Source organism: Alexandromys fortis, unplaced genomic scaffold (assembly GCF_014885135.2).
Source record: "Alexandromys fortis isolate MF-2015 unplaced genomic scaffold, M_Fortis_MF-2015_v1.1 scaffold_91, whole genome shotgun sequence".
In the NCBI taxonomy this organism is placed as follows: domain Eukaryota; kingdom Metazoa; phylum Chordata; class Mammalia; order Rodentia; family Cricetidae; genus Alexandromys; species Alexandromys fortis.
Window position 1 is genome coordinate 6425316 of NW_026067968.1, and position 13536 is coordinate 6438851.

The 13536-nt window shown below is 52.7% G+C and overlaps 1 protein-coding gene across 2 annotated transcripts; it reads left to right on the forward strand.

Moving 5' to 3' along the window:
- Positions 1 to 2610: 2610 nt before the first annotated feature.
- Positions 2611 to 8055, forward strand: Lbhd2 (LBH domain containing 2). 2 transcript variants are annotated; one of them, XM_050154790.1, is made up of 4 exons: positions 2611 to 2862; positions 4546 to 4627; positions 6389 to 6545; positions 7690 to 8055. In XM_050154790.1, exons 2-4 carry the CDS (start codon positions 4559 to 4561, stop codon positions 7773 to 7775), a joined length of 312 nt encoding a protein of 103 aa, XP_050010747.1. In that variant the 5' UTR covers positions 2611 to 2862; positions 4546 to 4558; the 3' UTR covers positions 7776 to 8055. The 2 variants fall into 2 exon arrangements, with proteins under 2 accessions (XP_050010747.1, XP_050010746.1); XM_050154789.1 differs by having other exon boundaries at positions 2630 to 2862; positions 7698 to 8055.
- Positions 8056 to 13536: the final 5481 nt, after the last annotated feature.

Here is a 13536-nt window from a genome sequence, read left to right on the forward strand (position 1 = left end):
AGGTAGGCGGCTGAGTGGTGATAAACAGATAAATTGTAGATTGATAGAAGATCGGTTGGATATGAATGAAGAGTCAATCGGTAGAGAGCGAATGAATGGGACTGGAGAGATGGCTCAGAGGTTAAGAGCACTAACTGCTCTTCCGGAGATCCTGAGTTCAATTCCCAGCAACAACATGGTGGCTTACAACCATCTGTAATGAGATCTGGCGCCCTCTTCTGGCCTTCGGGCAAACATGAAGGCTGAACACTGTACATAATAAATAAATCTTTTTTTAAAAAAAAAGTGAATGAACGTATAGATAGTAGGTGGGCTGTAGGTGACAGATGGTGGATGGTGGACATCTGGTAGTTAAAGCATAGATGCAAGGTGGATAGTTAGTAAGTTGCTTATGTTGGGGCTATTCAAATAAAGTTAAGTGGAAAGTGCTGATGGTCACAGGATCGGTGGATGGATCATGAGTGATGGGCAAGAGCATGTCAGACAGAAGGTGGGTGGGGCACGGATGGTGGATGAGAGCTGTCTAGAGGAGCAGAACAAGAGAATGGATAGATATTACAGAGGGATTTATCCAACACAGCCTGGGAAGTCCAGCCGTGGTCCTCGTCACACAAGAGAGGCTGAAAACTGTGGCTGCTCACTCCCCGAGGCTGCATGCCCCAGCAGTCCTAATCTGGTTCTGAAGACCTGGGGAATTCCTGCAGAGCCAATGGGCTTCAATCCACTCTGGGAAGCTAAGGAAGCCGGGTGCTGATTTGGTGAAAACAGCAACAACCATGGCAGTAGCAGCAAAAAAGTGGATGAGTTCACCAGTGGGCTGTGAAGACAGCCAGGCTAAGCCCCCCTCAAACCTCCTTATAGTTGGGCCTCTACCAAAAACTACTGTCTACACTTAGACTGGGTCTTTCAACCTAATCAAAAAAAAAAACCCCAGAGCCGTGCCCAGAAACTTTCCTCTTGGTTGATTCCAGAGCCTGTTGAGTTCACAGCCAAGAGTCACCATCGCAAACGGCAAATACGTGGTTGCTAGCTGAAGGACACCAGGCAGAGTGCAGGTGGACGATGGAGAGTGGATAATGATGGGTGGACTGAGGGGAGGCAGAAGGTGGCCATGTGCAGGTGGAGAAAGGCTAAGTAGGTGATGACGGCATCCTGGAAAACTAATTCATGAAACCCGAATGGTGGATGGATGGACAGTGAGGAGATGGTGGCTGGCCGGAAGGCAGCAAGCGGTATGTAGTGGATGATTTGATGTACAGATGGGTCAATGGCATCTACCATGGTGGATGCATGGAAGAGGGAAGAAGTATCTATATAAGGTAGGCGGCTGAGTGGTGATAAACAGATAAATTGTAGATTGATAGAAGATCGGTTGGATATGAATGAAGAGTCAATCGGTGGAGAGCGATGAGAGACCAGGAGAGACCCCTGAAGATAAATATGAAGTGACAGGGAAAGCTGGCTAGATGAGAGATGAGTGGACAGTGCCTAGATGGCAGCGGGGAGGAGCAACGGTAGCTGCTTCTCTAGTCTGTCCTCAGTGGGCAGAACAATGCTTGACACAGAAGCGGAACTCCGTGAAGAGTGCATAGATGGCCAATGATACTTAGGTAGACTTGGGATTAATAGTGAGCTATGGCAGATAACGGGGGGGGGTGGACAGTGTGAGGTGGACATGGACCAGGTAGACATGCGATCGACGAGGATAAGGTCAGTGGGTGGATGGATGAGATGGAATGCAGTTCATATAAATATGGATGATAGCTGATGACTGACTGATTGGATAGAAGCTAGAGAAAGCTCAGGATACATGGATAGAAAGCACGTAAGGAACGGTTGAAGCTTGGAAGTGGCGCATGGAAGCGTGAAGTTATCTACTGGAAACCTGTGGCACTGAACAATTCTGGGGAGCTAAGTGGATGGTAAGTGGATGTCTGTTAGATGGGTATTTTGTAGTATGCTGGTAAATTGCGTGTGTACAGTCGTTGGATGGTGTGTGGTGATGACGGGGTGTTCATAGTAAGTATCGGCTGACGATAACAGTAGATGAGCAATTACATGGAAGGAGGATGGAGGATGACTAGGTAGCCGGTGACTAGTGAGGGATGGATGGTGAATGCGGTAGGATGAGCGTGTGAGGGATGGAGCAGAAGAGCTGTGTGGTAGGCAGCAGTGAGTGCGTGTTAGCTGCTAAGCGGTGATTGGGCGATGGATGGAGAAAGGCGGCAGTTGAGAGGTAATGGTGGCTTGCCCATAGAAAGGATGCTGGGCTGTTGATGGTAGGCAAGAGGTGATTTGCCTAAGCAGAAGTGGATGTTGGTTGTAGATCTCTGAGAGAACTGGGACGTTAGAGAGTCCACAGTGGATCCTAGAAGAAGAGTTTTGTGGATTACTTGTGTAGGGATGATGCACTACAGCCTTGGGGGGCAGAGTGGCTCACCAGACCAATTGTCCCGACTCTTTGGAACCTTCTGGGGAAATGGGACTGGGATGGATATGAGAGAGGGAATGGGAACAATCCCAAGCTGCCCCACTTCCTATCCTCTTCACTTCCTCTTCAGGTGCACGGTTGGAGAAAATCCTCTCCTTACCTATCTGGCGCCACATGACGCTACACCTCACATTCGAATCTTGAGATTGGGGGAGGAGATCTGAAGTGGCCAGGACCCGGTTCTGGTGATAGGGTGTTGTCTAGGGAGGTGGAGGCTAGGTCCTTCCGGTAGCCCTGCAAAGCAGAGGGCGGGAGTGTGAATGAGGGGAGGGCTGCTAGCGCGTGTGTGGGCGGAGAACTCGGAGGAGGATCGAGGGAGGCGAGCTCCCTAGCCAACGTGGAGGCCCCGCAAGCGCCAGCGGCGAGTGTCGGTGAGTGTGCGGAAGGCGCAACGCCCCCTCCCCACCCTCACCCTCCGGGTTCTGTCCAAGGTGCACCTTGGCAGTCAGGGGCAGGTGCGTGGGGAGGAGGGCGAGTACAGTAAGGAGTTAGTGGGAGCGCCCCGGGGAAGGGACGGGCGTGGGTCCCACGGTCCCCCTTGGCAACCTAACGCGGGACTCTGGACCAAGAGGCCCTCTACTGCCAGCGGTCCACCACACCTGGCCCTCCTGCACCCCAGAGTGGATGGAAGTGTGGGCGGCACTAGCAGCTGTAGCTTCGGACTCCAGGCACTGGGCAAGAGCGAGGCAGCCTGTGGGCACTTGCCCTCCGCTCGCCGCCCCGTTGTAGATCCACCCTTGCTGCTGTGTTGACTCCCCAGGTTTTCCCTGGAACTATCTTCTTTCTTTCTGCCTCTTTCTCCTCTCACTCTTCAGCTCTACCCCTCTTTGCATAGCCTCTATGGCCACTCTCCCTCCCTCTTTTTCGAATGTATCTGAGACATCCTTGGGTCTCTGTTCTGGGATTAGCCGAGGTTCCCAGAACTCGGAGGTATGCAGGATCCTAAGGGGGGGGGGGTCTCAGAGCTGGAAGCAGCAGTCCACGGGACATCCCATGGGCGCTGGGCAAGAGGCACTAGTGGCTATTACGTGGCTGCTTACTGCCCAGGGATGCCCGTCATAGGCGTATGGCCCCCTTCCAGACTTCTCTAGAACTCCATGGAACTTGAGCTGACTGAGATGGACATTTGGGAAAAAGGAACCTCATTTTCCAGACCAGCAGCTGACCTTGCTAGAGCCCCCCACCCCCACCTGAAGTACTTGCCTCCCGGCAGGGTGTCTCAACCATTCCAACGCGCTGGGCCCAGACTCCTTCCAGTTCCCAGGCCTCTTGCCTGTGGCCCTGTGCTGCCTGTCCTCAATCTGACCAATGCCTGTTAGACCCCACCCCCATTTCTTCCTCTAGCCTAGGCTGGGCCCCAAGAACCTGCTGCAGAGTGTGTGTGTGTGTGTGTGTGTGTACGGGACACGGAGGGGGGGGGTCTGAGGGTGGACGTGTGGTTTCTGGCAGGGACTCTCTCCAAAGTCCTCCATGTGGAGGCTCTGACCCAGCCTCCCCCAACCTGTGCCTGGCCTAGGTAGGCATGGCCATGTTCAGGCAAGATGTCCACTTCCTTCTGGTGGTAGACCCTCAAGGTATGGCCCAGGGGTCTGTGGGTGAAGGGATGTTCTTGGAGAGGACTGGGCCCCTTGGCCTCCGACTGGCTCAGACTCAGTCGCGGGTGTTCCCAGCCTTCTGACTCTGACCCTTCTGGGTCTCCCCGTCTGCTGTGTTCTCTGCTTCTCACAACATAAATCTCTCCATCTGCTGCCCTGCCTGCCTGCTGTTCTTCCCTTAGGGAGGCCTCAGGCCAGCTGATCTGCCTCCAGGAAGCCTTCCTGGCTCTCAAGGCTCGGTCAGTCTCTCCCCCTCTTGCCGTACTTCTCCACAGCCTGGGCACGGGGTGGTAATTGGCTGGTGCTCTTCCTGAGGGAGCAGTGGGAGCAGCAGGCCAAAGATCAGGCCTATGCCTTGAGTGTTGGGCCAGGCAAGGTTGAGGGGGGGTAGGTTCCCGGAGGAGGACAGCTCGCACTGACGGCGGTGGACACCTCGTTTCTGCTCTTTGTGTCACCCAGTGCCGGCAGCATCATGAGCATCCCACAGCCAGCTGCACCAGAGAATCCTATGGAGGGCACCGGAGGAGGCCCAGCAGGGACGGTAAGTGGGGACCAGAGGGAGCAGCTTCACTCTCTAGCCTATGACGTCAGGTATGTCTCCCATCTCTGCCAGCCTCAGTCTACCCTTCCATGTGGGGAGTTCACTGCTATCTTTATAGAAAATTGGGGGGTAAAGTCATTGAAAGCAAGCTACCCTGGCTTACTTAGCACCCCTTCTGGACCTGGGGATACCAAGGCCTATTCCCCAAGCACATGACCACACTGCCCTCTGCAGGGTGATGCAGCTGTTTGTTTGTTTGCTTGTTTTGTTTTGAGACAGGGTTTCTCTGTGTAATAGCCCAGGCTGTTCTGGAACTCATTCTGTAGATCAGGCTGACCTTGAACTCGCAGAGATCCTCCTGTCTCTGCAGATCAAGAGTTAGAATTAAAGGCGTGCGCTACCACCACACAGTATGGTAGACAGCATTTTAGGGTGCCCTCAGATCTAGTTTTTGTCAGGGATGTTGATGCAGCAAAATGTTTAAATCTGTACTGGGGTGCACTGATGCACCCCTGTAATCCTAGTGGTCCAGAGAGTAAGTCAGAAAGATCGAGACCAGCCTTGGCTACATAGTGGGTTTCAGGCTGGTCTGGGCTGTGGTAGCCTGTTTCAGAAGTAAAATAAAATGGGAATCTAATCCCTGCACAAAGAAGCAACTGGATCTTCTGTGCCAGAGCTGACTTAGGTTAGTAGAGCTGGTGAGGGAGGAGCAGCCTAGACTTTGGGCTCAGCTACCCTGAAGGTCCAAATGGCATGGCCACCTCCCCATAGTGGCTACCCTCCAGGCAGAACCCTTGACTAAGGGGCAGGAAGTAAAACGGCACGTGAGGAGGCATCCAAGATGGGGAAGGAGGCCTGACTTGGCTATGGCGGCTTAGGGGCAGTCCCAGGAGCGTTCAGCAGTGGGATCAGGAAAGGGTCCCTGCTCTGCTCTCTTCTGAAGCCTTTTGTTCTTCCATTCCTCAGATGACCCAGACTGGTGACACCTGTTCTCAGACCCCAGGGTCACCTGCTGTACTTGGCTAAAAGGGCCCTGGGTAGAGAGAGCATGGAAGTGTAGGGGGAAACCAGTGTCCAGTGACTCTAAGCAGCCATCTGGGGGCAGTGTAACAGCCTGCCTGCTCTGTGCTGCCTTCCTGGAGGCCAGTATGCCTCTGTGGGAAGGAGCACATACACCAGGTGGCCGTCTTTGCCAGAACTCCAGGAAGACACAAAGGTGGGACGACGCGGGTGGGCGAGTAAGGACCTTGGGGCACCAAGGAATGGAGCTGTGTGAGACAGCCTCGACCTTGAAAAGCCTTGAATAGGGTGTGGAGGTGCTGGGGGCACCCAGGGGGCGTGTGGGCATTGAACAATGAACGAGAGCCAGCTCTGATTGCCATGGTAACCATCTTCCGAGCTCCTCAGCCTGCCATGTGGAGGGAGGAGGCCAAGGACCCAGCAGGGAAGCCCCCAGAAAAGAGTTGTGCTGGGTTCCAGGTACTGGAAGCAGCTGGGGTGCTCAGTCCCGAGCTCCCTCCTGAGTGACTTGGTTTCTATGGTCTTAGGGTCTGTCTGTGAAATGGGCTTCTCTGGGTCTGAGCCCAGGTGAGTGCCGTGGTGTTCGCTGGGTGCCTATTCCCTAGGGGTGGGAAGAGGTAGGGGCTATTCATCCTGCCTGTTCTTGGCCTTCCTCTTATGGCAGGGTGCAGGGCAGAAGAGGCAGGGGGCCAGGAGTCCATGGCCCAGTATTGCCCTGAGCCTTCCCCACTCTCCATATAGGCTGCAGTAGGTGTCCGGGAGAAGGGCCCTCGGCTCTGCCAGCGACTGCCCTCTATTGTGGTGGAACCCACTGAAGTGGGTGCTGTGGAAAGTGGGGAGCTCCGTTGGCCACCTGAGGGCACCCAGAAAGGTACCCCTCAGATCCAGGCTGCTGCTGGTGAGTAAGAGGACATTTGACTTGTCTCAGAAACCACACCCACTTGCTGTCTGTGACCCACAGGTGTGGGACCCCTGTCCTAGCTCACACCCCAACATCGTCTGCCCAGCGCTGGAGCACTGCTGTGTCTTCACCTGCTCCTCCTGTTACCGTGCTTCCTCCTGTCTATGTCTGTCCCCTGTGCACGCCCGTGGCTCCATCACCTGAGAGGCGCACCCTCTCCTATCATCCGGCTTTCTGTTCTTCCTTCCCTCTTGATTCAAGACCTTTGGAACAGCGCACATAGCCCGCAGGGACCCCGAGGGGCCAGGGTAAAGGGGCACATTTGGGAACATGGATTTGTTCCTCGTGTCTTGGCAGCAGGGGCCCTGGTGAAAGCCTAGAGCTTCTAGAGGAGGGCAGAACAAGATGGGGTCAGTCCTCAGGGCAGGCAAGCTGGCAGTGGAGGCCTCTGGAGTGGCTCTTAGGCCACTGAAAGCTGCGGGCATGTGGCTAAGACGTACCCTGGTAATCTTTATGTCTGGAAGCCTCTGGAGGATCCTGTAAGGGAGCGAGCTCAGCTCCCATGAAGGGTGCTCAGACCCCACAAACGCTCCTCCTCTCCCCAGGCCTTAGTCCCTGGAAGTAGCCATCACAGTAGCACCTATGTAGATTGGGCCCTGAAGGGGTCCATGCCTGCAGCCCGCACTTTTACACAAAGCTCCCTCACCCTCTGTCAGACCAGCATCAGATAGAGGCAGCAGGGACTGGTCCTTAGGTGACCACTGGGGCTTGGGCTCTGGAGAGGCCCTGGATCTACCACCCTTCTCTTGGCCATACCCTGCCCTGTACTTCAGGGCAGGGTGGGGGTAGGGTCGCTTCTGCTCCCAGAGCTGGGCTTCATCCTTTTCTATCTCTCTAAAACAAGTGTATCATCACCCCTTCCTTCCCATCAGCCCTTGGGAAGAAGGGGCTGCCCCACCCAGATGTCTGCCAGAGGCTTACCTTATATCACTAGGACCAATCCAGCTGCAGCTCATCACCAATATAGAGGCCTGTGTGTGTGTATATTGTATATATATACAATATATGTGTGTATATATATGTATACACACACACACACACACACACACACACACATATATAATGCAGTTCCTTCTTCGAGTCCACCAGGAGCCCCAGGGAGGACAGCAGATCATGATGGCATCGAGGGTGCCAGTTCTGGGCACCAGGAAGTCCCTGGTCCAGTAACAGATACGGGCGTGGCAGGCTCTGCTTGCTGACCACCGAGAGGCCCTCGATCCCAGGACGACTGACTGATTCACAGAAAGGCTCGGCCCACCAGGACACCCAGCGCACCAAGCTTCCTGTCTGGCTAGGTGTGGCCAGGACCTCAGCCCCTCTGCCTTTGTGTTCCACTGCCCAGATCTGGAGCATACCCCTCTTTGTTCAGTGGCTTGAAACAGAAATAAAGGCACCCTTCCTGGTGGCCATGGGTGCCCTTGGTGGGTACTTGAGGTGCTGAGGACAATTTCGGTTTGACCAGTGGCATTCTAACCTCTCTAAGAGCCTTGGCTGAGCAAGTCGGAGTGTTGGATGGGTAAGTGCTTGGCTCTTGGTCTGGGAGGGGGAATGGCAAGCTGAGCGGAGAGAGCCAGAGGCTCCGGGGTGGTCACTTCAGGACTGCAGAGTAGGCTCTTCTACTGCCTCTCTCTCTTCTTCCTCAGCTATGGCCGCTCTTCCTGGTGGCCTCCTAACCTGCTGGAGATTTCCTGGGGCTAGACACCCTCTTGTGCCCTCCGTCCTGGTGCATTGGGGCACAAGGATGGTCTCTAGAGTGAGAGATCTTCCAGTCTGGACCTCATGAATTCCAGCAAAAGTCCTATTTCACAGGTGAGGAAATTTAGGAGCAAAATGAGGTGTCATGGACTAGTTTTGGCAAGGGACCCTCAGGCTGGTAATTCACCAAGCTGGCCATGCATAGTACCCATGTGGGACCTTTGGTGGGCAAGCACCTTGTCCTGCCTTGAAGGATGGTTTTGGCCATCCTCGCATGGACAGACTACCTTGGCTATCTCACTGCAGGAGGGGATCTATGGTACCTAGTCAGGGCTGGCTTGGGGAGCAGAAAGCTGACCAGGCCTACGGCCCCCTCATTGAGTGTGTTGCCAAGCCACTAGGAAGTTTCCATAAATGTTAGCTTAACAAAGCCCCCAGGCTTAGGCCTCACCCTGAGTGAACTGAAAGGGCTGCGGGAGACATAGGCCTTCTGTTCTCTCCTGGCCTCCTTGCTAACCTCCAGCCCGCCTTCCTTCTAAATATAGCCTGGCCCCCAAACGCCAGAGGTGGGAGGGGAGGTGTGGAAGTCTGCCTGGGAGTCTGCTTTAAATTTAAAACCGTGGGCGCTCTGGGTCCGGTGCCCAGTGTGTCTCCTTGGGCCCTACCCAGCCTCACAGTTTAGAAGTGTTGCTGTTCTAGAACCTTTCTGTCCCCAGCCTTTCCTGTGGGTCCCAGAGCCAGTTTTGAGCAAGGGCAACGAGATAGGAAATAGGGAGGGAGTGTGGGGGCAGTCAGGGGTTGCTGACCTTCGGGAGGAAGCAAACTTCCGCCCACTTCGGGAAGCAGAGCAGAATGGAGCAATGTGATGACGCCACCTCTCTCCAGGGGAGGAGTATGCCCAATTAAACAGGGTCCCACAGAAGACAAGTCCAGCGCCCTTAGAGAGGGTCTCCTGAGATCCCAGCCCAAGCTGTCTCCGCGATCTACAAGGGTACTGCCCGAGTACTGATGACCCATTCTGGAGGTTCCAGAGCTAGAGGTGGCGTGGAGGGTCGGTTCTCTGTCCAACCCTCTCCAAGCTGTGGGAAAGAGCCTGGGTGGGGCCAGAGCGGACGCCACACCCACTCAGAAGCCCAGTCCAGCCCCCTCCTCAGCTCGCTGGAGGCGTGAAATCGTCCTGGAGCTCCCCCTAGCGCCCGCCGGGGGTCACTATGGAAACAGCGGTCGCCACCTTCGGGTGCATTGAGATCGCCGGAGCCGCAGCACAGTGGTCTCTAATTGGCCTCAGAGTGTGGTACAATCCACCCTCCACCCCCGCCCTCGCCAGATCAGGGGCAGAAGGTGAACTCCGCCTCCCCAATCTTTGTCTCCAGTCTGGGCCCCTTTGCATTCTGGGCAAAACTGACCCAGAGACAAGCAAACATCTGGGGGGGTGGGGGTGGGGGGACTTCCTGTTCTTACCTACCTAGAATTCACTTCATCCCAGCAATAATCCCATTTTACCAAAGAGTAAATTAAGGCTCAAGTACAGAGATGTCTCTCCCAAGGCCGTCGGGAACTGGCTTGAATTTCAGTTAGTGTCCTAGCTGTGCCTCTCTCTCTCCTCCCGACTGCCCCCTCCATGACCTTCTTCTGACCTCAGTTTGACTGCCCAGAGCTTCTCTGAGACTAGGCTGGGACTTTTCCACTGGGATTTTACTAACTTTTCCAGGGGAAAGCAGCGTGGAAAAGTAAAGGAAACATCACACGAGTCTTGGTGATGGGACATCCTGTAATCTCAGCACTGGAGAGGTGAAAACAGGGGTAGGAATTCAAGGTCATCCTCAAGTACCCAACAAACTGGGTTATCTGAAACCTTGCTTCAAAAAACCCAACCGACTTGGAACTCAAGACGTGGCTCTGCTCCACCGGAGGACTCAGCCTGGTCCCCAGCACCCCATGGTGGCTCTCAGTCTTAACACCTGTTCCAGAGGATATGGCATCAGTAATGCGCAGACATACATGTAGGCAGACCACCCATATACATAAAAAGCAAACAGGTTGGGGCTGGAGAGGCAGCTCAGCCAGTTAAGAGCACACGCTGCTCTTACAGAGGTCCTGGGTTCGATTCCCAGCACCCACATGATGGTTCACAACCATCCTTAGCTCCAGTTCCACAGGATCTGTTCCCTCTTCTGACCTCTGCAGTCAAAACACTCACATAAAATAAATACATCTAATAAATTTTTTTAAAAATAAACATTTAGAATTGGGTGGTGGTGGAACACACCTTTAATTCCAGCACTCAGGAGGCAGAGGCAGGAGGATCTCTGTGAGTTTGAGGCCAGCCTGATCTACAAGAGCTAGTTCCAGGGCAGGCTCCAAAGATACAGAGAAACCCTGTCTCAAAAAAAAAANAAAAAAAAAAAAAAAAAAAAAAAAAAAAAAAAAAAAAAAAAACCAACAAATACACAAAGAAACAAAACATTTAAAATTCTACTTTGTTGAAAAGAATGTTTAAAAAACAAAAATACTAACCAATCAACAACAACAAAAAATCACTGCTTCATACTAAAAGTGGGTATGGGAAGTCTGGGGGGTTCAGTGAGACTTTGGGGGAGGCCCAGGAGCAGTCTTCCTGGTCTTGGGTATTAGATTTTGAGGTTGTACAAAGAGACAAGGCAGAAAAAAGCCATAATCTGGCTGCTCAGACATCTTCAGGTAATTTGAACTTGGAGGTCCCAGGACTCTCATGTGACTTGGACACAGTCCTGGTCTCTCTGGTGGTCAGTGGGTCCCTGAGCCTAGGGCAGCCCCCTTACAGGGAGCCAATAGGCAGACCAAGCTAAGCTGGGAGGAAAGGTACAGGGGCTGGCTGGGCAACTCTTGGCCTTGGGCTGGGGTTTCCACTGCTCCATTCTGTAGTTGTTTCATTTGTTTTACTTTTAACACTTTTGGCTCTTTGGGGGCCCACCACCCTGCTCCCAAATAAATTCATAGATACTTATTCTTTCTTATAAATGCCCAGCCTTAGCTTGGCTTGTTTCTAGCCGACTTTTCTTAACTTAAATTATCCTGTTTACCTTTTACCTCAAGGCTTTTATCTTGGTCTATTATATATGCTTTATTTCTTACTGCATGGCTGGGTGGGTGGCTGGCCCCTGGCATCCTCCTCTCCTCCTTTTTTCATGGTCTTCTTCTATCTATTCTTTCTGCCTGCCAGCCCATCTATTTCTCTCCTGCCTTGCTATTGGATGTTCAGTTCTTTATTAGGCCAATTAGGTGTTTTAGGCAGGCAAAGTAACACAGTTTCACAGGGGTTAAACAAATGCAGCATAAACGGATGTAACACATCTTTATATCATTAAACGAATATCCTACTGTTGTGAATATTCCTTTTTACTGTGTGACGATATTTCACTGTGATTGGTTTAGTAAAAAACTAAACAGCCAATAGCTAGGCAGGATTTTCAGGGCAGAGAGAACACTGGGAAGAAGGGCAGAGTCGTGAGGAGTTGCCAGCCAGACACGGAGGAAGCAGGAAAACAACACGGGCAGAGTAAAGTAATAAAGCCACGAGGCAGAAAGTAAATGAATGGAAACAGGGTTATTAAGTTATAGGAGCTAGTTAGAAACAAGCCTAAGCAATAAGCCACACTTTCATAATTAATAAGAAGTCTTCGTGTGGTTATTTGGGAACTGACAGGAAGGACAGAAAAGTCCCCCTACATTCCACAGCATAAACAAATGTAACACATCCTAAACTAACACTCTATAACACCATCCGCCTAGGAGCCTAGGGCTTCTCATTACTGAAGGAGCGATTAACCCAAAGGCATTCTGGCGGAGGTGCCAATGGCTCCTGTCAGGCTTGGTCCAACTCCAGACAGCATGGGGTGCTGTAGCATGCCTGGTATCTTTGGATCTATTACTCATATGTTGACCTCTTAGCTCCAGAACCTGAGAGTGTGACCTTATTGAAGACAGTCTTTGAAAAGATAGTTAAAATCAGTTCAGTATGCCAAACAGATTTGTGACTTTAACGAGGAAGAGAATTTCAGGACTAGCCAGTCTGAAGAAAAGCTGGCCATTTTTACTAAAGGTACTGTAATACAGGATTACACATGAGGATCCGGAGAGAGCAGGTCTTACGTAAGTGAGGACATGAAGGGAGAGCAGAAATAAGACATGCCTGCGTGAGGGTGTAGCCTCCTCCAGGGACTCCACAGTGAGCTGCCTGAGCTATTAGCCATATATACCATTTTGGCGACTCTCACATTACATCTTAGACATCACTAAGAATGCTCTCCCCTCCCTCCTCTCTCTTCTGACAGGTGAGTGGTGATGATAGAGATTCTTACATGGAACTATAATTTGAGGGGGTTTCTCGAGGAGTTTAGTATATGTCCTTTCTCTGTAAGTGAAGTTTCTGGTGAGATCCTTAGGAAATCAAAGGTTGATAGCTAGGAGGGGAGAAAGGCCTTAAACAGGTGTTGTTCATGCCAGGATCTCGGCCTCTCTGTTGGTGAGACGCTTCCACCAGATTCCTGGGTCAGGAGCTCCTTTTATTTCTCATGTCCCACAATTTTCCCCATCCCTCTACCTCAGGTAGAGAGAAGCTTACCTAGTATTCTTTCAGCCCTGGATTGGATCCCCAAATCTGAGGAGGCTCAAACAGGTAACCCCAGCACTGAGGAGGCTCACACAGGTAACCCCAGCACTGAGGAGGCTCACACAGGCAACCCCAGATCTGAGGAGGTTCACAGGTAACCCCAGCACTGAGGAGGCTCACACAGGTAACCCCAGCACTGAGGAGGCTCACACAGGTAGCCCCAGCACTGAGGAGGCTCACACAGGTAACCCCAGATCTGAGGAGGTTCACAGGTAACCCCAGCACTGAGGAGGCTCACACAGGTAACCCCAGCACTGAGGAGGCTCACACAGGTAACCCCAGCACTGAGGAGGCTCACACAGGCAACCCCAGATCTGAGGAGGTTCACAGGTAACCCCAGCACTGAGGAGGCTCACACAGGTAACCCCAGCACTGAGGAGGCTCACACAGGTAGCCCCAGCACTGAGGAGGCTCACACAGGCAACCCCAGATCTGAGGAGGTTCACAGGTAACCCCAGCACTGAGGAGGCTCACACAGGTAACCCCAGCACTGAGGAGGCTCACACAGGTAGCCCCAGCACTGAGGAGGCTCACACAGGCAACCCCAGATCTGAGGAGGTTCACAGGTAACCCCAGCACTGA

Bases quoted from the DNA above. Each gene is read 5' to 3' on its own strand.
- Lbhd2 (XM_050154789.1), top strand. From the start codon at position 4,559: ATGAGCATCCCACAGCCAGCTGCACCAGAGAATCCTATGGAGGGCACC. The intron at 4,628-6,388 runs GTAAGTGGGGAC...CTCTCCATATAG, and splicing joins GAGGAGGCCCAGCAGGGACG to GCTGCAGTAGGTGTCCGGGA. The intron at 6,546-7,697 runs GTGAGTAAGAGG...CGAGTCCACCAG, and splicing joins TCAGATCCAGGCTGCTGCTG to GAGCCCCAGGGAGGACAGCA.